General features: G+C 47.8%; 1 protein-coding gene across 1 annotated transcript in view; it reads right to left on the bottom strand.

Annotated features, from left to right (window-relative positions):
* The window catches only part of SYT12 (synaptotagmin 12), a 102,142-nt gene that overhangs the window by 56,947 nt on the left and 22,180 nt on the right, over nt 1-23,015 (bottom strand). Inside the window, exons 2-3 of the mRNA XM_068119413.2 lie at nt 20,967-21,005; nt 3,277-3,467 (exon numbers count right to left, since the gene is read on the bottom strand). Coding sequence (XP_067975514.2) covers nt 3,277-3,467; nt 20,967-20,994 — 219 coding nt within the window. The 5' untranslated portion in view covers nt 20,995-21,005. The remainder of the gene's footprint in view (nt 1-3,276; nt 3,468-20,966; nt 21,006-23,015) is intronic.

The following is a 23,015-nucleotide window of genomic DNA, read 5'->3' as shown; positions in this document are numbered from 1 at the left end:
TCAGAGCGGATGTCCTAACCACAATACCCCGAGTCTGGTGCATCCGCAAGCAAATTTGGGGGAAGGAAGTGTAAGGCACAAGATGTTGCTCGACAGAAATGCAATCGAAGCTCTGTCTGACTCCATGATGTGGTTTCAGTTGTGAAGGTTTCGTTTTTGGATGGTACTCCTACTTGGTGAGCGAACTGAGCCAGCCACCATTGTGAAGGATATGTTATACCGCTCCTGTAAGATAAGATATTCTGAGTTGATTGTTAACATTTATATTTCACCACAGACACTCCTTTGTGGAAAAATAATTTCTAAATATATCTCATTTTCTACTTTGCAGGACATGGAGTCTAGCAATATGGATGAAGACGTTACTCCACCTGTGCTCAATTGCTTCATCTGTGCACGCTCGGATACACCAGCTGAAAGGCTCATACAGGCAACTCCAAAGGGATACTCAACTTTATTGAAACAAGCAGAAACTGTCGAAAATGTTACTGTTGTGGAACGTATGAAGGAGGCTCAAAAGGAAGGAAAACTGAGGTACCACCAGAAGTGTAAAAATGATCTGTACAACAACTTTGTTGCAACCACCAAGAAGTCAGCTCAAGCATCAAAGGCAGAGAAAGAGTCATCAAAGTTGAAGAGAAGACGCACTACTTGTGAGTTCAGTTCATCAACTGGCTGCAGTTCTAGAAGATCACAGTCAGTTGACCTCCTGTATAAGGAATAAGGATGTATGCATTATTTGCAACCAACCAGCCCAGCTCTACAAAAATAATCCAGCACAAGCTAGAAAGAAATACAGAGTGCCAGATAATTTGACTGCAGATACACTGAAGGCAAGCTTGCTGAAGACAGCACGGAGTCGCGGGGATGACTGGGGCACTGAAGTCACTGGACGCCTGGAAGGGATCAACGACTTGGTAGCAGAAGAAACACTGTACCATTTGCGATGCAAACTTATGTTTGCGAGAGGTGACAGTTTGTCCAAGACTGATGAGGAAGGAAAAAGGAAGAGAGGACAGAGGAGTATTGATGAGGAGCGAGAGGCAGTTTTTATTGAATTCTGCGAATGGTTAGACTCAGAATTAGAGCATGGGGTAATGAACATGGACCAAGTCCATGAAAAGCTGCAGGAGTTTGATCAGTCACCAGAGAAGAGCCTTTCTTTATTCAAAGCAAGAAACCTTCAAACGACTCGCAAAAGGAGGAAGAACACCTGCACTCTGGGTGGAGTACCACCACATGGTAGATGTGATCAAGGTCTTTATCAGAACCGAGCGACTTGCAGACCACAATGGGCATCTGTCCTGCATTGTTACCAAGATGCTTCACATCTTTGCCGCTGCAGGCCATCATCAGTATGCCAAGGGCGCACGGCTGTACTGTCAACTCATGAAGGAACTAGAAACTTTGCCTGCTTACAAAGACACCTTAGAACGTCTCACTGCCCACGGGAACCACGTTGTCCGTTACTCAAGTCATGAGTGGTCCGGCACATGGTGTGACATTTGCATTGAGCAGACATTAATGAAGGCAGCCAAGTCACAAGGTGGACTGAGCAGAGGAAGAATGAGAAACAGTTTTTCTGGCCACAAATGCTGGGTGCTCACCCTCAGTCACCTGTCTGATGTCAACCGGCGGATGGAGGAGGACGTCAGTAAACATGTTCCAGTCCACATAGACCTTGCCAAGACACAGATGAAGCGAGATGCAGAGGCAGTTGAACTTGTCCTAAAATGGTTTGAGGAGATCAAGCCATTCGACAACGATAGAGACAAGGAGTTGCTCGTGTCTTTCTCAACAGGATTCACAAGCACTGGAGATGACGCAGTCAATGCTGAGAGAGCAGCTGAAGTTGGGATGGAGATGCAGATCAAGCTGGATGGACAGTCAGTGACGTCGACCATGGATGTCAAGTCAAAGATAAAAGCCCTGTCATCACTAAGAAAATTTCCCTTGGTCAACGAGAAAAAGATTCACCTTGACTCACTAAAGTTGTTCAACCGACTGATCATTTTCGCCCAGCGGGATATGACAGTTGAGACAAGCTTACAGTATGAGCTGACTCCCTTCCCATTGTCCCTGTTCAGCAACAAAGATCAGAAGATGAACAAGGCAAACAAGGCAGACTTTTCAAATACAAGCCTGAAGGCGTTAACTGATCCACTTGACTTGACTAACCAACCCTGCTGCACCCTCGTATTTGATGGCGGATGGCTTGTCTACATGGTGAAGTGGGAACAACGTCAGACCTGGCAGGAGATCGCCAACAGTTACCTGAGCTACGGATCCTTCTACAGAGCATGTCTCTGAACCCCAGTGACTATGGATGGACAATAGGTGTGCATGGGTATGAGCCAGTTCCAACACTGGACCCCACAGCTCCTGAGGAGCTATTGCAGTTCACGAGCTGTAATTGTCATGGAGATTGCAGCAACCGGCGATGCAGCTGCAAGAAGAATGGGGTCACGTGCATCTCGGCCTGTGGAGTCTGTAATGGCATTACATGCAGAAACTGCAGTCATGATGTTGTTGAGTCTGAAGAAGACATAGACAATAACTGTTGAAACTTCTGACATTGTGAATGAGAAATAACTCTTGAGTATTATATATGTATGTGAAATAAAAGCTACTTTGTGTGTAAATGTAAAAGTGAAAATATAAATGTTAACAATCAACTCAGAATCATGAAAAACCCTTATTTGACCCCTCATAAGTTACTTAAGGGCCGATTTAAAAAAATAAAAATTCTCGAAAATAATTTTTCGGTACCCGAATTCAACAGCTTTTTTTCTGGGTTTCCCACGGGAGTTGAACTTCAACATTTTAACACATGTTATTACACACCTTTACAAACATATTGGTGAAGAAATTTTTTGGTAACAATTTAGTTAACAGATTTGTGAAATATCTCATAAAATGCCCTTACTAAATAGACAGAGTGCCCCTTCGTTGGAAGAGGTCCTTCAATGTCCAATCCTTTGTGATGACAGCTTTTTCCAGATTTGCTTTATTTCTGATATAACCTGAAATAAGTTTTCTTGATAAAAAAAAAAGATTTTATTTTGCCACCTGGAAAAGGAGAAAGGCGTATTTTAGTGTCTCTCATAATGGCGGCAAAGGCAGCAATTTTCCCCTTCGAAAAGGCCCCTACTATTTTGGTAACAATTTTCTGAAGTCAATTCCAAACTTGCTCAAATATCACATGGGAAATGGGGTTACGAAGAGCAAACATGGGCATGGGGTTGGGATAGCCTGGTAAGGCTGGTGGAGGTGCACCTTCTGTCTGTTGGTACGAGGCACTCCGTATTTCTCCTCAAGGTAGTTCCAGTTGTAGTTGGGAAAGGGCGATGGGGTCGGAAACTGACCCGAGCGGCAGAAACGCCACAAGTTGGCACCAGCGACCAATAGGATGACCACCACACCCACGTAGTAAAGTGGAGCTTCCCAACTCCCAACACCGGCCAACACTGGCACACGCAGCACAAGGCAATTTCTTTACCGGCACGCTCTTGGTTTCCTTGCCAAGTTCCTGTGATAATGTAGTCAATACCATGGTTACATTTGGTAATTGTGAAAAAAAAGAAAAAAAAATCTCTAATGGTCGACAATGTTGCCCAATCCAATTCAATGTCCATATTCTTTCCAGAGCATATGGACAGAATACACTGGGTGGTTGTCTTTCCCAAAGCTACTTAAAAGCATACATATATAACTTGGCTGGGATGTTAGCACATAATTTATACTCTAACTGAAAGGCACAGTAGGATCAGTGCTGGCAGAGAAGATCTCCAGCTCAAGATCTCCGGCTCAAGATCTCCGAGAAGATCTTCGGCTCAAGATCTCCGAGAAGATCTCTGGCTCAAGATCTCCGAGAAGATCTCCGGCTCTGGTTCAAGGCACAGTGAAAGGTACAGAAGGATTTTTAACATCCACCAATAATTATGTTAGCACATAATTTATACTCTAACTGAAAGGCACAGTAGGATCAGTGCTGGCAGAGAAGATCTCCAGCTCAAACAACGAAGCCCCAAAACCTTTCTTGGTGATGATGACACATCAGTTGGAAAAACAAATCCAGGCATAGCAAGGAAGGTCTAAAAACCGTTGTGCGAACTAGAATGAAACGATGTACTACACCGCATGGTAAAATTGCCTCTGTGGTATACCTAACCCACAGTACAAGTCTGGAGCCACTTATTGGCAAATGTTCACAAGGAAGGTCAGCAGGATGGATGGATAGATATCCAGTAAATCAGTATCCTGGGGAATTGCCTGAATGATGCAGGTTTTAGGTGTAAATAGCTACTTCATTAATGGACCCAATTATTCTTCGCTTCTGTAGGGTCAGCCGGGGAACGTTTTTGGCAATGGTCTTTCGTCTTTTGGCAATGACAAGCCCAGGAATTTTGAATGCCGGCGATAAATTGCCTACTCTTCAGGTAAGAAGCCGTGGAATCGTTAACGTCCACCAACAACCTGCGCTGGCAGATGAGCAGGTCCTGCGACTCAACGTACTTCCAATGGGCGGTAGCACTCAATAAATTGTTGCCTTGCATGTGTCGAAATTTGAACCCAAGTTCAACAGCTCAAAGGTGAGTGCATATACCCCTTGGGTATCCTGCCCAGCCCCCAACTGTTACCTGCAAACTCGATCAACAATTCCCAAATGGAAGATGTAACGCTATAAATCTCATCCAGATGAATAGAACTTCCCAGAGCCAACTCACTGAGCTTGTAATAGCTTTTCATATGATATTCCACAATGGACAACTTCCTGAGCAACGAACACACTGGGTCCTTGCCATTACTTTTAAGCAGTCTTCACGATAGGTATTTAGAACTTATGCCAGGATACTAACCCACAATGCTCTAAAAGTTAACGTACAGAAGTTCGTGTAACTATATTGGACAGCTGACTTTACGTTCCTTCCAAAAGGCCAATATACTCTTCGGATATATTCCCTTGCCTATGAAGCACTCGGATGACAGTTGCTAATCGGATCATTTGGGAGGCTGTTGCGATCAAACAGCTTGCTTTCAGAGCATGGAAAGGTAACCTGACTGAGAGCACCTTTAGTTACCTGCGCAACTGAAGGTTGGCATAGGTTATGTTTTCATCCCTATTTGTTTGTCTGTGGACAGGATATCTCAAAGAGTTGTGTACGGATTCGGACGAAATTTGGTGGACAGGTTGGGTGTGTGACGAGGAAGAATCGATTCGATTTTTGTGGGGATCCGAATCCAGATCCGGATACGAGAATTAAAAAATGTTTTAACTGATTTTTCACCATAGATAGGGCCAAAAACGATATAGAGCATGATATCGCAAAGTTGTGGACGGATTATGCCAAAACTAGGTGGAAGAGTTGGTTAGGCAACAAGAACAAGCCGATTCGACTTAGGTTCAGGTCTGAATCCAGTTCCGGCTTATTGGTGGAATACAAAACGTAACCTGTTCAGCCTGGTGGAGGTATGTGTGCTCCACCAAGTGCCATTCTAGTTCTCTTTGTTAGGATCACAACAAGTGTGTTCATCCTGAAAACATCATCGTGCCAAACTCAAGGATGAAATCTCGAACCGGTCTCCTTCTTCAAATTGATGGTGGTGCCTTGTCAAGTCCTTCTCTGGTGTTTGCTTCCTTTCCATCACATTCCTCACCTCAAACAGCTCTACTACATACTCTCCTTGAAATAAGGCAGAATGTGTAAATTCTGTATTTGCCTCCAAATCTCGTGAACCCAAACCACCCCGTTCTGTCCCCATCTTACGCCAACGTAATAAATTTCTACTGGATTTGTATCCTCATCACCTAAGAATTTAGAGAACACTGTCCAGCCTTGACCCTGCTTCAGGAAAAGACCCAGATGACATCAGTGCCCATATTTTCAGATCCTGCTGTGCCATTCTTGCTTCCCTTCTGTCTGCCCATTTAATCTGTCCTCCTTTGGCCTTCTCCCAGTGCCCTGGTAATTCAGAAAACAGCATTCATATGCAGTGCCAGGATACATTCATATACCAGTGCCGTGTGTTCATATACAGTGCCGTATGTGTTGGCCCTTGATCTGAAAAATCCTCTTCCTTTTTGCAGATGACGACATTGTGTCGTATAGTACCCCTAGTACAGTACCCCCAGTCCTCTTCTAGGCAGACAGCAGTTGTGGCTGTCTTTGCTGATCGGGAATTGATTAGATGCTCGTCTGATAATTATCAGACGGGACTTAAGTGCTTAAGACTTAAGTGTAGGATTTTCCAGGACTTAAGTGCATGTTCCAATTATAATTGGAACATGCACTTAAGTCCTGGAAAATCCTACAGTCTCACCCTGTCGCTCTGGAATGATCATCAAATGAACCCACTTATCAATTTCCTCAGTCATCCACTGGAAGAAATTCAGTTTCTTCAACTTTTAGGCCTCGCTATCAACCATTTACCTTTCCTGGGCCAATCACATAGCAAAGCTGGCCTCCAAAGGTAGCTGCAGACTGGGCATCCGCTGTCGATCCAAATCTTTTCTTGGAAAAGCAGAGAGCTACTCACAATCTACAAGGCCATTGTTCATAGCTTTATGAAGTACTGCTCTCCCCTATTGGCTGGCACCCCAGCATTACATCTGTCGCTCTTGGGTTCTGTGGAATCTAAAGCTCTCAGCATTATGGGAATCCCCCATACCAAGGCCACTCTTTCTTTCCAAATTTCCCACCATTGTTTACCAATCTATCCTGCAGAGCTTGTAGCAGGCAGTGCACCACCACTTCATGTCACCCTCCTCCCCACCCCCACAATCCTGACCCATTATCTTTATTACCTCCATTAACCCTTCCCAACACAAACATCGAACTTGCTGGTTTCCATGTTTCCTCTATTTCGCTCCCTCTCTCTGTATCTTCCTTTCCTGTTTGTTATTCCCTTGCTGGTTGTACCTAATTGGTATCCTGCTACACCCACTGTCAATTTAAAGTTGCTATTGAGCCTCGCTCTTGTAGAAAAACAAAATGTTGATTTTCTTTCTGATTATGCTACATCCAAGATATTCTGTCAATCTTATGAAGTAATTTGCTGCTAGGATTTTCTATTCGTCTTATGCAGTAGCATGCATCAAACGGTGGTGCATCAAATGCCCCGTTTGTGAAAAATATTCTCATGTTGATCTAGTAATCCTTTTTTTTTTGTTACGCCAGCCCCATATAACATTTCTGTAAAATATTTCGGAATTTCGATTTTGTTTAGACCCCCACCAGGATCGGGTAAAAATTGGGTACCCCGCTAATGGGCCGCTTTGGCCAAATGTGAGGTTGGTCGACAGGTTGGCAGGAGTGCAATCCACACCTTCCAGTGCCATTTTTGGTCCCTCTTACACTGTTCAGCGACCTCGTTCCGCCACAAACACAGGGCCATCTTGCCTTCTGCATGCGCAAACTCAGGCCAGAAAGCAATCTCCTGTTCTCTTTAAGAATGGTCGGCACTGGATTTGGAAAGCCAAAGGTCTTAGCATCGGTTACGCTATTGACGACTGACAGACTTGGCCAGACCTGACTCATAGTTTGTGTTCGAGCTGCTCCACCTTGACCCAGCATTTCTCCATCTCAATGTTAGCGACTGGCCGACCTCCTCCACGTACCATGCGCCAGCAGCTAAGATTTGGGCAACCAATCACGAACGACTGTGCTGAGCACGGCATCAAGCTGAGCTCAGACTTCCTGTCGGTAGCACGGTCTGAGCAGCACTCCCAGAACGTTCTACAAATGTTGAGCATGTTGAGTGAACCGAACCTGCGTTTGAGGAGGCGAGCAGCAGAAGCCATACTATTTTGCCATGTTTCAAAGAGAAAATAACGAAAAATTTGTCAGGTTTCAAAGAGGGAATAGTAAAAGTTTTTTAATTTTTTAATTTTTTTGGTTTTTTTGTATACTGAATCGAGGCTCGTGGAAGAGCTTGGTTCCTTTGTGTTACCCGATTACCCAATTTTCAAAAATACTGAACTTAAATTTTTTCCCCCAATTTTGATCCCACCACCTTTTGAAGGCCATTTTTGTAATCAGTGACCCTGAATTACTATAAGAAAGTGTTTTTACTTTTCTAAAATTCGAAAAATCTGACATTTGGCGGGAGAAGCTTATGAGCGGGGTACCCAATTTTTACCCGATGCTGGTGGGGGGGTCTAAACAAAATTGAAAATCCGAAATATTTTACAGAAACTATATAGGGCTAGTGTAACAAAAATAAAAGTATGACTAGATCGATATGAGAATACTTTTCAAAAACAGGGCATTTGATTCACCCTTGTGTACCATATCGAAATATTTTACTGATGAGATGTTATCAATTTCAAATTGGTCTCGGATTTTGAGCCCTTGCCCAGATACTTTCTTCCCAGATGGAAGTTCCTACATATATGACACCAACTTTTCATGTGTGATCAAATATTCTTATTCATCATATATGCTATAGTTTTGTCCTGAGATCCCTATTATTAATGTAATACGTCTACAATCTTTCCAATGAGGCAATCGGCTTAAAAAGAGCACTAAAAATAGAACACAAAAAATAAAATTTGTTCAAGAATAATAATGTTCAAGACTGTTCAATCCCACTCCTCCCAGCAGAGCTTCAGGCAGGTATGCACTGCTTTCTCGTGTCATCCCCATTCATATCCACAAAGTACTTTCTACCCCATTAACTCTACCTATACCAACCAACCCTCTTACTTGCAGGTAACTGTGTTATCTCCATCTCTATCCCCATCACCCTCTCTCTTCTCTCTCTTCTCTCTCTTCTCTCTCATCTCTCTTCTTCTCTCTTCTTCTCTCTTCTCTCTCTTCTCCTCTCTTCTCTCTCTTCTCTCTCTTCTCTCTCTTCTCTCTCTTCTCTCTCCTCTCTCGTCTCTCTTCTCTCTCTCTTTTTTTTTTTTTTTTGTATACTGAATCGAGGCTCGTGAAAGAGCTAACATTTACTTCACAAACAAATCAACCAGACAAACAAAATACCCAAAAAGAGGGAGCGGAAGACAAGATGGGGAGAGAAGGGGAAGCACACAAACACAACATCCGAGAGCAGGGAGATGTGTGGAAGGGAGAGGGCCCGGGGGGAGGAGGCATGGGAAGGGGGGGGGGGGGGAGGGAGAAGTATAAAACACAAGGACACCAAGGACTTCCTGGACAGAAGTTGGTATTTCAAAAAGGTGGAATTGGGGTGAAATTAGCGGGGGTAGAAAAGATCAAGGTTTTGGATGGGGGAAGATAAGAGATGGTGGTGAACAGCTGTTTTAAAGACTTGGAGGGTGGAGTGGGATTGAAGAGAGTGAGGGAGTTTGTTCCAGGGGCAGGAGAAAAGAGGATTGAAGGAGTGAAGGTGAGCAGAGAGTCTTGATTTTGGCAGTTTAACCATAAGAGGGTTGCAGGCAGATCTTGTGCGACCTGTAGAAATATTTGCGGGACAGAGCCCAGAGAGAGCTGGGGGGGCAAGGCCAGAGAGTAGTCGGTAGAAGACGGAAAGACCACCAACCTGCCTGCAGTGAGTGAGTGAGAGGCCTTGGTGTTAGCTTCATCACGGGAGATTCCAATGATTCTGAATGCTTTGGTTTCAACAGCATGAAGGCGAGCTAGGTGTGAGGCAGGAGCACCAGCCCAGAGGGGAGAGCAGTATTCCATTGAGCTGCGGATGAAATCCTTGTATGTGGTGAGGAGCTCAGGTGTGCCAAGGAAGGACTTCGCACGACGGAGGATGCCCAGTCGGCGACTGGCTTTGGGGGCCAGATTTGAAATGTGGTTTTCCCAGGAAAGATCATGGCAGATAGTGAGACCCAAAAGCTTGAGTGACAGAACTTCTTGGAGAGGATTATTCAGAAAGTGGATGGGAGGGTTGTCCAGTCGGTCTTTTCGGAGAGACATCGTAAGAGTGTGAGATTTGTCAGGATTGAAAGACATGTTCCACTTGTATGCCCAGTCTGTGATTTTGTCAAGGTCTGCAGAGAGTGAGGAGGCTGCAGACTGCCGATCTGAGGGATGAAGAATGGAGCGACAGAGAGTAGAGTCGTCAGCAAAGAGATAGAGAGGATTTTCAAGAGAGTCAGAGAGATCATTGATGAAGACCAGAAAAAGCACAGGGCCCAGAACACTGCCTTGGGGAACTCCAGCCTGAACAGGAAGAGGAGATGAGAGAAACCCATTCAGGGCCACACGTTGACTATGACTAGAGAGGAAGTCCGCCAGCCATGCGTGGAGATTTCCATGGATACCAAAAGAGGAGAGTTTGGTGAGCAGAGCGGGGTGCCAGACCGTATCGAAGGCATGTGATATGTCAAGGGAGACTGCTCTAATTTCCTGTTTGGCATTGAGGACCTCCATCCATTGTTGAGAAAGCAGAAGCAGCATGTCCAGATTGGAGTGTCCAGGTCTGAAACCAAATTGATGATCAGAGATCAAGCCATTGGAGAAGAGGAAAGATTTCATATCTGAAGCAATGATGGATTCCATGACTTTGCTGATAATTGGGAGAAGGCTGATTGGTCTGTAGTTGCTGGGATCTGTTTTTGCACCTTTTTGTGCAAAGCGGTGATTTTGGCAGATTTCCAAGCAGATGGAAGATGACCTTGAGCAAAAGAGAGGGTGAAGAGAACAGAGAGAGGGAGTGAAAGAGCAGAAGAACATGATTTTAGGACCCGTGGGCTGATGCCGTCAGGTCCAGTTGCAGAATCAGAGTCGAGGGTTGACAGAAACTTTTCTACCTTGTCAGGAGGAAAGGACACAGAGTCCAGGAGCAGCTGGGTACGACTGGGTACGGTGGGTACAGAGAGGGATGGGTTTGGGACACAAGATTTAGAGGCAAACACAGAGTTGAGGCATTCAGCTTTTTCATGTGCGGAGTCAGCCGTGTGGCCATTTGAGGAGAGGGAGGGGATGGAGGGGGAACAAACACCAGAAACAGTGTTTGTTCCCCCTCCATTCCCCAGTGTTTGTTCCCCCTCTTCTCTCTCTTCTCTCTCTGCTCTCTCTTCTCTCTCTTCTCTCTCTTCTCTCTCTTCTCCCCCCCCACCCCCCAGGCTCAAATGCCATATACTTTGTCGTGATGTACACTGTCTACTAATCATGTCCTCACAATTGATGTAAAAGTACAATCACATCTCCTATTTATCCTTCATGTGATATATACGGTGTGTATGCAACCTCCTCCAAGAGGCTTTATTACAAGATAACAATAAAACCTGCCCACGAGCTTTTCTGTCTCTTCCTAATTGCCTAAATCAAACACCTCTCCTCCCACACCAACTATTCTGTCTAACCTTTAGAACTTGAAGCATTGTGTACCTACATATGATGTTGTCTACATTGTCTACCTATGATAACATATGATGTTGTTTGTGTATCTGTCTTTTGGCCCAGCATTTCCTAGTTAGTTCCTTCAACTTTCTATTGTCCAACTACTGTATTTCAGGAATGTGCCCCTCTGTATAATATATATTTAAGGATTTTGTGTACATAAAGTGGAATCCTATTAAAGCTCTTCCTGAAGTTCTCTACCTTTTGGAAGGATCAAGGTTTCTATGATATGACCCCGCAGCCTTGTGCTACATATTAATGAGGATTTTCAGCCTTTTGTATTCTCCTTAATATTTCAGCCAAACTAGCAACATCACCATTCTTTGTCTTCCTCTCTGCTGCTGTTCTTCCATTCTACCTTCAATGTCCTCTTTCAGCAATCCATTTTTTTCTCAAAATGTGACAAAGGCAGTTTATATCTCTTCCTAATTGCCTCATTCAAACTCCTCTTCTCCTGCACAAACTAAAGAACTTCTTCATTTGTCATGGTAGACCCAGCCAATCCTTTCCATCCTTCACCACATCAACATTTTGAGAGCTTATTGTGTCTTCTTGTCCTGCTTTCTCAAAGTCCATATCTCAGATTCATATTGCGCACCACACTCCAGTGATTTTATCGACATCTCAAACAAATCCCCTTGAAAATAATGAGCTATCATTGCTCCAACTATTCCTGAAAAACTGTTCCACATAATCGCAGATGTTCAAATAAAACACTGCACATTATTTTTCAAACAAGTTTTTGATTTGAGCAACATCAACTGAAGGAGCTCATGCAATCCACATGAGATTTACACTCGAGTGGAGTTTGTACATTGGAAAGAGTAATTGCATCGACCCGTAACCAATCCGATGAAATCTCAAATAGGATTGCTTGTACCGTGAACACACATTTAAAACACTTAGGGTTATGGTTCTGGGTAAGTTGATTCCAGGACAATGTTTATTCTTTCAACCTCGTGTGGGGGAGGGGGGGAAGGGGAAGAGGGGGGGGAGCGATGGAGGGAGAGAAGGCATACATCAATTGGGGGGGGGGGGCAGGGGAAATTGGGGGGAGTGATGGAGGGAGAGAAGGCATACATCAATTGGGGGGGGGCAGGGGAAATTGGGGGGAGCAATGGAGGGAGAGAAGGCATACATCAATTTTGGGGGGCAGGGGAAATTGGGGGGAGCGATGGAGGGAGAGAAGGCATACATCAATTTGGGGGGGCAGGGGAAATTGGGGGGAGCGATGGAGGGAGAGAAGGCATACATCAATTGGGGGGGGGGCAGGGGAAATTGGGGGGAGCGATGGAGGGAGAGAAGGCATTCATCAATTTGGGGGGGCAGGGGAAATTGGGGGGAGCGATGGAGGGAGAGAAGGCATACATCAATTGTAAGGGCATCAGATTATTTTTGAAATATCTTCTCACAATCTCCTTTCTTTTGTCATTCAATTGTGATTTTTGATCTCTTTTTGACATTTAGCATTCTCAGTCCATGCAATCGACTGAAACTCTCCAAGTTGTTGCACCACATGTGCATTGATGACCATCTCCATCAGCTTTGTCCAATTCATATGATCAGAACCTCAAAATGCACAAAACAAACCGTCATCTTCCACGCTTTGAACTCTTTTCGTTCAAAAGCCGAGGCCACTATTGATAAGGCCTGAACAACTGTGAAATATGTTGGTTATGCTAGCTCAAGCTTTGGGCCTAGTGGCTTCCTATATTGAAGTTCCTTGTTGGGGAACAACTATCATCATTAGTTTTATTGTTATTACTGCTTCCCTTGTGCCACAAGCTTCTCTGAAGCCAAAATGTTTTCACGAACGTAACTCACATTTGCAGCAGTTCTTTCAGTCAAGATCATCGGCCTGATCTTTGATGCACGTGCGAGATCGAACCTATTATTTTATGGTTTAATTGCTGAATCGATTGTGAAAACATTTCATTCGAATGAAAATATTCTGATTCAAATATTCAAGTGAGTTCTACTGAAAATGTAGTTTGAAAAAAAAACAAAGCTGGAGAGAGAACGAACTGCTTGAAATCAGGCGACGAGTTCAAACGTTCTGTCAAATGACAGCAGCTCATTAAATGATTGTACTAACTCACAGATCTATAATCCACAAAGGTGGACAATGGGAAATTGTACAAGTTGTTGTGAAGTCAGTGTTTATTATTTAAGCTTAGGTGGGCGAAGGAGGAAAGTGAGGAGGTTGTGGGACACAAGCGGAGTAACATATCCGGCACTTGGCAGATTCTGTGTCTGTTTGATTTGGCATATTTGGCATATTCTCAAATGTATAAGTTGAAACATGGTGTTTCACGTAGAACCTGGGTTAATAGTCCCTCTCTCTCCCCCCAATTTCCCCTGCCTCCCCCCCCCCCCCCCCCCCCCACGAGCTTGAAAGAATAAACAATGTCCTGGAATCAATTTACCCAGAACCATAACCCTAAGTGTTTTAAATGTGTGTTCACGGTACAAGCAATCCTATTTGAGATTTCATCGGATTGGTTACGGGTCGATGCAATTACTCTTTCCAATGTACAAACTCCACTCGAGTGTAAATCTCATGTCGATTGCATGAGCTCCTTCAGTTGATATTGCTCAAATCAAAAACTTGTTTGAAAAATAATGTGCAGTATTTTATTTGAACATCTGCGATTATGTGGAACAGTTTTTCAGGAATAATTGGAGCAATGATAGCTGATTATTTTTAAGGGGATTTGTTTGAGATGTCGATGAAATCACTGGAGTGTGGTGCGCAATATGAATCTGAGATATGGACTTTGAGAAAGCAGGACAAGAAGACACAATAAGCTCTCAAAATGTTGATGTGGTGAAGGATGGAAAGGATTGTGGGGAAAGAGGGTACTTAGTTATTGTGCAGGCTTTATGGGCCTCATGTTTTCCTCCTGCACTGAAATTCCTTGTTAAGAGGCAATAACTTCATACAGATGGCTAAGATAAGTAAGCAGGTCGGATTGAAGTTGAACTTGTACATTTGTGAGCCCTATCCTTGTGTATGTCTGGCCATCTGCCTTATTGTCTTCAGGTTCCCCCCATTGTACCCCATCCTCATGTTAACTTGTACTTGTTATCCTCCTTCAATTTCCAAGTGTTTTTGTAAAGAAAAGAAAAATCTCTTCCACATCTTGGAACACACCACAGCAATGTCTGCTTCTAAATTGTTTCCTTATTTTTTCTTGTTGTTATTCTGGAAAATAGAAAGCTTTTGCTCACAATCATGTGGTGTTGCGCTCTCAAGTTAGTGGAGACTAGATTAAGAGAATTGCCTTTTTAAACACTTTTATTTAACTTCATCTGAACTTTGTTTGCTTGTCCCATTTCAAATCTTTGAGCCGTTCATTTTCTGGGTTCCATATGTCCTAGAGAGCTGACAATTGGCCCACGGTCCTCTTTTCTGGTACACTTTCATCTATCAAAATTTAATTTGAATTTTTTTTTTTACGGCGTACCCCATAGGGCAAAGCCTTCTAGAACAGTGTTTGTCCATCTGTATATATATGTCCCCTCAAATGTATACCAATCAGAGCTGAGGATCTGATCACATGACAGGGTGATGTGATTACGTCTGATGTCATTACGGCGGTACGGCGACTGACTTTGATTTATATTTTGATATTACACCTCGCCATTTTGATTTTTGTGCCGTTTATGCTGAACATATCGTCGAACCTGTCATATATCACAATCTCCATGCTCTATCTTTACGTCTTTCATTATGTGTGAAACACAAACAAACCGATTGTTAAAATGACCGTCAAATATCAAAAGCATCGGCATTACGTCTCTTCCCGTCTCTTCCAACAAAACGGTACGTACCCAACCATTGTGGGGTATAATCTAGATTACAGTAGATCTTCCCTCAGTTCTGTAAGTAAAACTTACCTCACAGATGTCTGGATTCCTCCAAATGTCTTTGTTTAATGTTATAAACAGCATTAGCGACTGTTAAAAAAGCTAGTCATGTATGGTTGTGGTTTATAATATTTTACAAGCCCGGCTACGACGCTGTTAGACTTTCGGTCTTTTTTTATTTAAAAAAAAAAAAAGTTTAAAACTTCTTTTTTTTAAAAATAAACGTGTGTAGCCCGAAAACATGTTTTTTTCGTTTACTTGTTCTGCATCTACATTTACTTGTATGAACCAGTGCACTAGAATGACCCGGTGGCGTGGCTGTCGTGAGAACAATACGATACTTCCTGGTTCTACTGGCATCATATTGATAGGATTGTGGCGGACACGATGGCGCTGGCGCGGTGACATCATTCCGCGCACCGAGGGTGTCGGCCACGCCCGAAGGGTAGGCGTGGCCTCGGGATATACACGGGGCGCGCAGCCCCGAGCACCTCAGTGCTATAGTTGAGCTTTGTAATAAAGACTCTTTTTTGGTTACCTGCGTTGTTGCTTCTCTTCTTGGCGAACAAGTCGTGCGCATAGCACCGCACTTCACTGGTGACCTCGACGCTGGTTCAGCCGCTGCTGACCAACAGAACGCGCCATGGCCAACAACGCGGTAGCGGTGAAGCTCCCTGAGTTTTGGGAAGCTCAGGCCGAAGTATGGTTCGTGCAGGCCGAGGCACAGTTCCGACTTCGAGGCGTAACGGCGGATGAGACACGGTATTACCATGTCATTGCCGCCCTCGGGCCTGGCACAGCCGCCCGAGTCGTGTCCGTCCTGCGGAACCCACCGGCCGACCACAGGTACGAGGCGCTCAAGCATCTCCTCATCGCCACGTTCGGCCTCACGGAGTGCGAGCGGGCCGACCACCTCCTGGACCTTCCCGAACTCGGCGACACACGGCCATCGGTCCGGATGGACTACATGCTTTCGCTACTGGGTGACAAAGCCCCGGATTTTTTTTGTTCCGGGCGCTCTTTCTACGCCAGCTGCCAGCACAGGTACGCCTCGCGTTGGCCGGTTCCAAAATAAAGGAACCCCGCGTACTGGCCGTCGAGGCCGACAAGTTTTTCGCAGCTTGTGACACGCGGGCGAGCTTCGGTGCGGCCGTCGCGGATCCCGAGGCTGATGCCCATGCACACCTCATGGTCCCTGAGGCTAATGCCGATGCACACTGCGTGGCCGCCGCCACGCCCCGCCCACCACCACCGTGAAAACTGCAGCCTCCGCCGCAAACCTGGTGCCGTTTCCACGCCAGGTTTGGCCACAAGGCTAGGAATTGTTGCCTGCCGTGCTCGTTTGGCAAGTCGCGAAACTACCAAGCCGGCGCTCGGTAGCGGCCCTGAGCGTCGGCCATTCCGGCAGCCTCCTTTTTGTCACGGACACCTTGTCCGGGCATCGCTTCCTCTGCGACACAGGCGCACAGGTGAGCGTTATCCCCGCCTCCACGTCCGACAATCGAACCGCGGGCCGGGGCCCCGCGTTGCTTGCAGCCAACGGTACACCCATACGCACATTCGGGAAGCACTGCCTCTCCCTGCGGTTCGGAGGGCAATGCTTTCAATGGACATTCGTAACCGCCAGCGTGCCCATGGCATTGCTCGGTGCGGATTTCCTATGTGCAAATGGGCTGTTGGTGGACGAGAAGAACAGACGCCTCGTCCAGGCCGAAACGTTCAGCTCGCTTGCTTGCATGCTGAGCAGTTCGTTGGGCAGCTCCCTGAGCGGCTCACCGAGCGGCTCGCTGAGCGGTTCGATCCCGGCGAGGTTTGTCTGTACGCTTCCGGCAGCGGATGACTTCACCCGCCTCCTTGCCAGCTTCCCGGCCCTCACGTGGCCCACCTTCTCGGCGGTGGCCGTCAAGCACGGGGTGGAACATCACATCCCCACCATCGGGCCACCGGTCTACGCCCGGGCACGCCGCCTCGAGCCGACGAAGCTCGCGGTGGCAAAGGCAGAGTTCGCTACGCTGGAGCGACTGGGCATCGTACGGCGCTCCAAGAGCGCTTGGGCGTCGCCACTGCACATCGTGCCAAAGCCCGGTGGGGGATGGCGGCCGTGCGGGGACTACCGCCGCCTCAACGATGCCACCACCCCCGACCGCTACCCGGTCCCTCACATTCAGGACTTTTCCACCCGGTTGGCGAAAATGTCCTTCTTTTCTAAGGTGGACCTCATCCGCGGGTACCACCAGGTCCCCGTCAGGCCGGAGGACATACCGAAGACGGCCGTCATTACACCATTCGGCCTCTTCAAGTTTCTTCGGATGCCCTTCGGTTTGAAGAATGCGGCTCAGGCGTTCCAACGATTGATGGACAGCGTCTTGCGCGACTTGGATTGCGTTTATGTCTACCTGGACGACATCCTTGTCGCAAGCGCGTCCCGTGAAGAGCACCTCCGCCACCTCCGCACGCTCTTCGAACGCCTGGGCCAGCATGGCCTGATCGTAAACCCCGCCAAGTGCCGGTTCGGCGTCGCCGAAATCGACTTTTTGGGGCACCGCGTCACCAGGCACGGGGCCACCCCCTTGCCGGCAAAGGTGGAGGCGGTCAAGGGGTTTCCGCGCCCCCGCACGATCAGGGGGCTCCAGGAGTTCCTGGGCATGGTAAACTTTTACCACCGTTTCCTGCCCCGCGTCGCCCAGCTCCTGCGCCCCCTGCACGAGGCCCTCCAGGGGAAGCCGGGCAAAGGTGACGTTGTTTGGAACAAGCAGATGGACGCGGCGTTCGCGGGCGCGAAGCTCGCCTTGGCTAACGCCACCATGCTCGCGCACCCGGCGTTCGATGCACTGATCGCCATCACCACCGACGCGTCAGACTACGCGGTGGGCGCGGTGCACGAGCAATGGGTGCGTGGTGCTTGGCAACCGCTGGCGTTTTTCAGCCGGCAGCTTCGCCCGCACTAACGCCGGTACAGCACCTTTGACCGCGAGTTGCTCGGGCTCCACCTGGCGGTCCGGCACTTCCGCCATCTGCTCGAGGGCCGTTCGTTCACGGCCTTCGTCGACCACAAGCCCCTGGTCTTTGCGATGGCCAAGGTCGCCGAGCCATGGTCGGCCCGGCAGTAGCGTCGCCTCTCGGCCATGTCCGAGTACACGACGGACATCCGGCACGTTGTGGGAAAGGACAACCCGGTGGCGGATTGCCTTTCCCGGTCCGTCGCCCACGCGGTCCACCTCGGGATCGACTATGCCCGGATGGCGGCGGACCAGACCGCCGACCCCGACGTCCAGGCCTTGCGGACTGCCGTCACGGGCCTCCGCGTCACCGAGGTGCCATTCGACGGCGCGGGCACGGCCCTCTTGTGCGATGTCTCCCTCGGGCGGCCTCGCCCCATCGTGCCCGCGGGCTGGCAGCGCCGGGTTTTTGACGCCATCCACAGCATGCCCCACCCGGGCACGATGGCCTCCCAGAGGTTGGTTGCCGAAAAGTTCGTCTGGCATGGCCTCCGGAAGGCCTTCCACGATTGGACCAGGACGTACCTCGCATGCCAGCGCGCAAAGGTGCACCGCCACACCCAGGCCCCGTTGGCCCCGTTCACGGTGCCCGAACGTCGGTTCGACCACGTTCACGTGAACTTGGTGGGACCTCTGCCCCCTTCGCGGGGTTTCACCCACATCCTCACCATGGTGGACCGCACCACCCGGTGGCAGGAGGTCGTGCCTTTGGCGGCAACGACGACGGCGGCGGACGTCGTGCAGGCGTTCATCGCCACCTGGGTTGCCCGGTTCGGCGCCCCCTCGGACATCTCGTCCGACCGCGGCCCCCAGTTCACCTCGGAGCTCTGGGGGGCGGTCGCGCGGGGGCTCGGCGTCCAGCTGCACCGCACCATGGCCTACCACCCCCAGGCCAACGGCCTGTGCGAGCGCCTCCACCGCTCCTTGAAGGCCGCGCTCCGGGCCACCCTCCGCGACGGCGGCTGGGTCGACAGGCTCCCCTGGGTCCTGCTGGGCCTCCGGACGGCGCCCAAGGACGACCTGCACGCATCCGCGGTGGAGTTGGTCTTCGGACAACCGCTGCGGGTGCCGGGCGAGTTCCTCCCCGACTCCACGGCACCATGGTCCGCAGCACAGCAGCGCTCCGCACTGCAGGAGACCGCCCGGAGGTTCGCCCCGGTGCCGACGGCGCACCATGGGTGCCCGCCAACGCACGTCGCCCCGGAGCTTCGCACGGCGGAGTACGTGTTCGTCCGCCACGACGCCCACCGGACACCGCTGCGGCCCCCGTACGACGGGCCCTTCCGCGTGCTGGACACCGGGGCGAAACACTTCACCCTTGACATTGGCGGTACTCCTGACCGCGTTTCCGTGGACCGCCACAAGCCGGCCCACCTCGACGTGGACCACCCCCCGTCAATGGCTCGGCCCCCGTGGCGGGGCCGCCCCCCGGCGGGCAGACCTCCGGCACCGCCCGGCCCCGCCGGCACGCCCCCCCCCCCCCCGGTCCTGCACCCATCCCAGGTGCCGCCGGAGGCATCCCAGATGACATCCCGGCATCCCAGATGCCGCCAGCCGCCAGAGGGCGCTTCGGCCGGGTCATCCGTTTGCCCCGCAAACTGACCCTTCAGGTGCGCGGGAATTCTGGGGGGGCGCGTGTGGTGAACACGATGGCGCTGGCGCGGTGACATCATTCCGCGCACCAAGAGGGTGTCGGCCACGCCCGAGGGGTAGGCGTGGCCTCCGGATATACACGGGGCGCGCAGCCCCGAGCACCTCAGTGCTATAGTTGAGCTTTGTAATAAAGACTCTTTTTTTGGTTACCTGCGTTGTTGCTTCTCTTCTTGGCGAACAAGTCGTGCGCATAGCACCGCACTTCAGGATATTTATTTCTCTCTAATCTCATGCAACTAACAAACTTTTTGTCGATCTGTCTGGCTGAAGGCACATTGTCGTCTCATGGCAAGGATGCAGAATCATGATCGGAAGAAAGATCATGGATGCCAAACAGTCTCATAGCAATGATTGCACGGAGTAGTTTACCAATGCCTTCCCAGCTGTAGTCAGAGCAGGAATTTGGAACTTGCTCAGGATACTACCAACAATGGCCGACTATTTGTGAAAGACGACAAGGAATCCTTGACGCCCACGAGCCCACAACACCCAAACCCTAACCCTAATTCTAACAACCCTAATTCTAACAACCCTCACCCTAACAACCCTAACCCTAACCATAATTCTAACAACCCTAATTCTAACAACCCTAACCCTAACCCTAACCCTAACCCTAATTCTAACAACCCTAATTCTAACAACCCTAACCCTAACCCTAACCCAAATTCTAACAACCCTAATTCTAACAACCCTAATCCTAACCCTAACCCTAACCAACACTGGCAGTGGGTACCCGGCTTGATGCTCCATCGGATAGACAGTACACCGGGTCCACTGGTGATGTGGAACAGTTCGCATTTAGGTTGGGAATAAACCCAAAGTCGACATCTCAAAGACGAGTAGACTACCACCGATCTATCCTGCCAGTCGCAAAGCAACTATCCATGCTCTTAATCCACCCCTGCAACAGTCGACCATCAGCCACTCCATTGACAATGAGGCCAAAACTCCTTGAATGGTACCAGCACCTCAAACATGAATAAATCCCCTTGTGTCACTCCAGCTTAAGGCAATTCAATTTCCGTTCAGCAAAAGTTCAATTCCGTAAGCTGCTCAGCAATCGATAGCAGAGGCACAAAATAATTCACACTGAAGTGAAAGCTTGGAGGGAATAGAATTTTGTACTTACCGGTAGAGGAATACGTTTCGGTTTCCATCTGCCTCCAATCTAGAAGGCAACAGAGTCAAGGGTTAAATCATTGAGGAAACTCTTACGATTGCCTTGTGCCTATATTGGAGAAGGAAATGTCTACCTAATACGTATGCAACAATGATAGGAAATTAAATTCCTCCTCTATACTCAATTCCCTACCCACGCCAAAAAAGGGTGGGTGCTAAAAAAGGTAACCAAAGAGAATAATAAGAATTCCAAACTCAACACCTTTGACCTTTATGGAAGAATTTATATATGTGAAGGATTTGAGCAATCCTAAAGTTTCAATACCTAAACCAGGTTCTCAATATGGCCCCAATTTCTATGCATTTTCTTATATTCAGCAACAGGTCCATGCATCACTTTCTGAAGGGTGTGTTGCGAAACTCTGACGTCATCTGAATAACCATCTTTCAAATGAGCAATTTTGGTTGTTTTCAACCATTCTCCCTTTAACTATTCCCCATAAAAAATATTACAGCAGTGACTCGTCAGGGAATCTTTTTCCCTCAGCCAAGCGAGACATTCATTAGAGGTGTGAGTTGTGGCCACGTCTCGTTCAAACGACAGAGTTTCATTATTATGTTCCATAGGCAAGTCTTGAGCTTGTGAAGGAAGCCATCTGATGCCAGAGTTACTGCTGTTTCGGTATTAGGGTCTCCAACAAAATCGGGTCCGCAGATTCATGTCGAATCCAATCCGCACCAGACGGTGATTTTCGTAGTGAAGTGAAGCTTCTTCATGTTCCTGTGGCTTTCCCAATTCCCCCAAATCTGCCATTCTGTTTATTCGTCATTACCCTGCGCTCGCAAAGCGGAATGCGAGGTTAAGCGATCGTAGGCCTACGTGCCTGCATTGTTAAAATTCATTTTCTCGGCAACGGTTGGTCCAATTGACAAGAGATTTACACCATAGTATGCGTCGACTCATGTGGAAGTTTTAAAATGATAATTATGACGTCATAGGTCACGTGGTAGGGCCGAAAAAAAAAACCCGAAAATACTTGGACCTCCATATCACCGAAACCGCTCCATGGGGAAAAAAAATTGAACCGTGGCTCATTGTAAAGAACTCCGCATGGAGAACTAGTACGGCATTCAGTAGGGAGCATACCTCCACCTGGTTGGCTATATCACTCAATGGGGAAGAATCACTTTAAAATTCTCCTATCTGGATTCGGATCTTCACCAAAATCGAATCGATTCTTCCTCGTCACACACACAACCTGTCCAACACGTTTCGTCCAAATCCATCCATAACTTTTTCAGATATCCTGCCATGTATAGTTTGTTTTTGGCCCCATCTCCAAATGGTGAAGAATCACTGAAGAAATTAAATAATTATCATATTCGAATCCATATACAGATATTCACCAAAATCGAATCGAATCGTCCTCGTCACACACCCAACTGGTCCACCAAGTTTCATCCAAATCCGTCCACAACTTTTCGAGATATCCTGCTATGTATCGGTTTTAGCCCAATCACTCAATGGTGAAGAATCACTTTAAAAAATTCTACTAGCCGGATCCGACTCCGGATCTTCACCAAAATCTAATCATTTCGTCCTTGTCACATACGCGACATCTCTGCCAAATCTCGTCCGAATCTGTACACAACATTTTTGAAATATCTTGTGCACAAACGGACGGACAGACAGACATGGGTGAAAACGTAACTTCCATCCACCTTTGGTGGCAGAGGTAATAAGTGCCGTTAACGATGGCGTCATTGGTGCCTTTATTATGACGTCATAACTCGACAAATACAACGCTTCGTCCGGGCAGTTTGAAATTTATTGAGCGTGATCTACACCACAATTATATTGGAGAATGTAAATTTATGACGTCATCGGTCACGTGGTCTGGCAGCCATATTGGATCAAAGGAAAAAACATCTTAAAAACAGGGGTTGACTCGCACCAAGTCGTCTGCGCAGGGTAAGTATTCTAAAATACCATCTACTTTCATTAATGTAAATATGGCACTCATCAGAGAAAATTATGTCATTGATACTGAGGTCTCCA

This window comes from Myxine glutinosa, chromosome 1, assembly GCF_964187855.1.
Source record: "Myxine glutinosa chromosome 1, kmMyxGlut1.1, whole genome shotgun sequence".
Classification (NCBI taxonomy): Eukaryota; Metazoa; Chordata; class Myxini; order Myxiniformes; family Myxinidae; genus Myxine; species Myxine glutinosa.
This window is presented reverse-complemented; position numbering and strand designations above follow the sequence as displayed.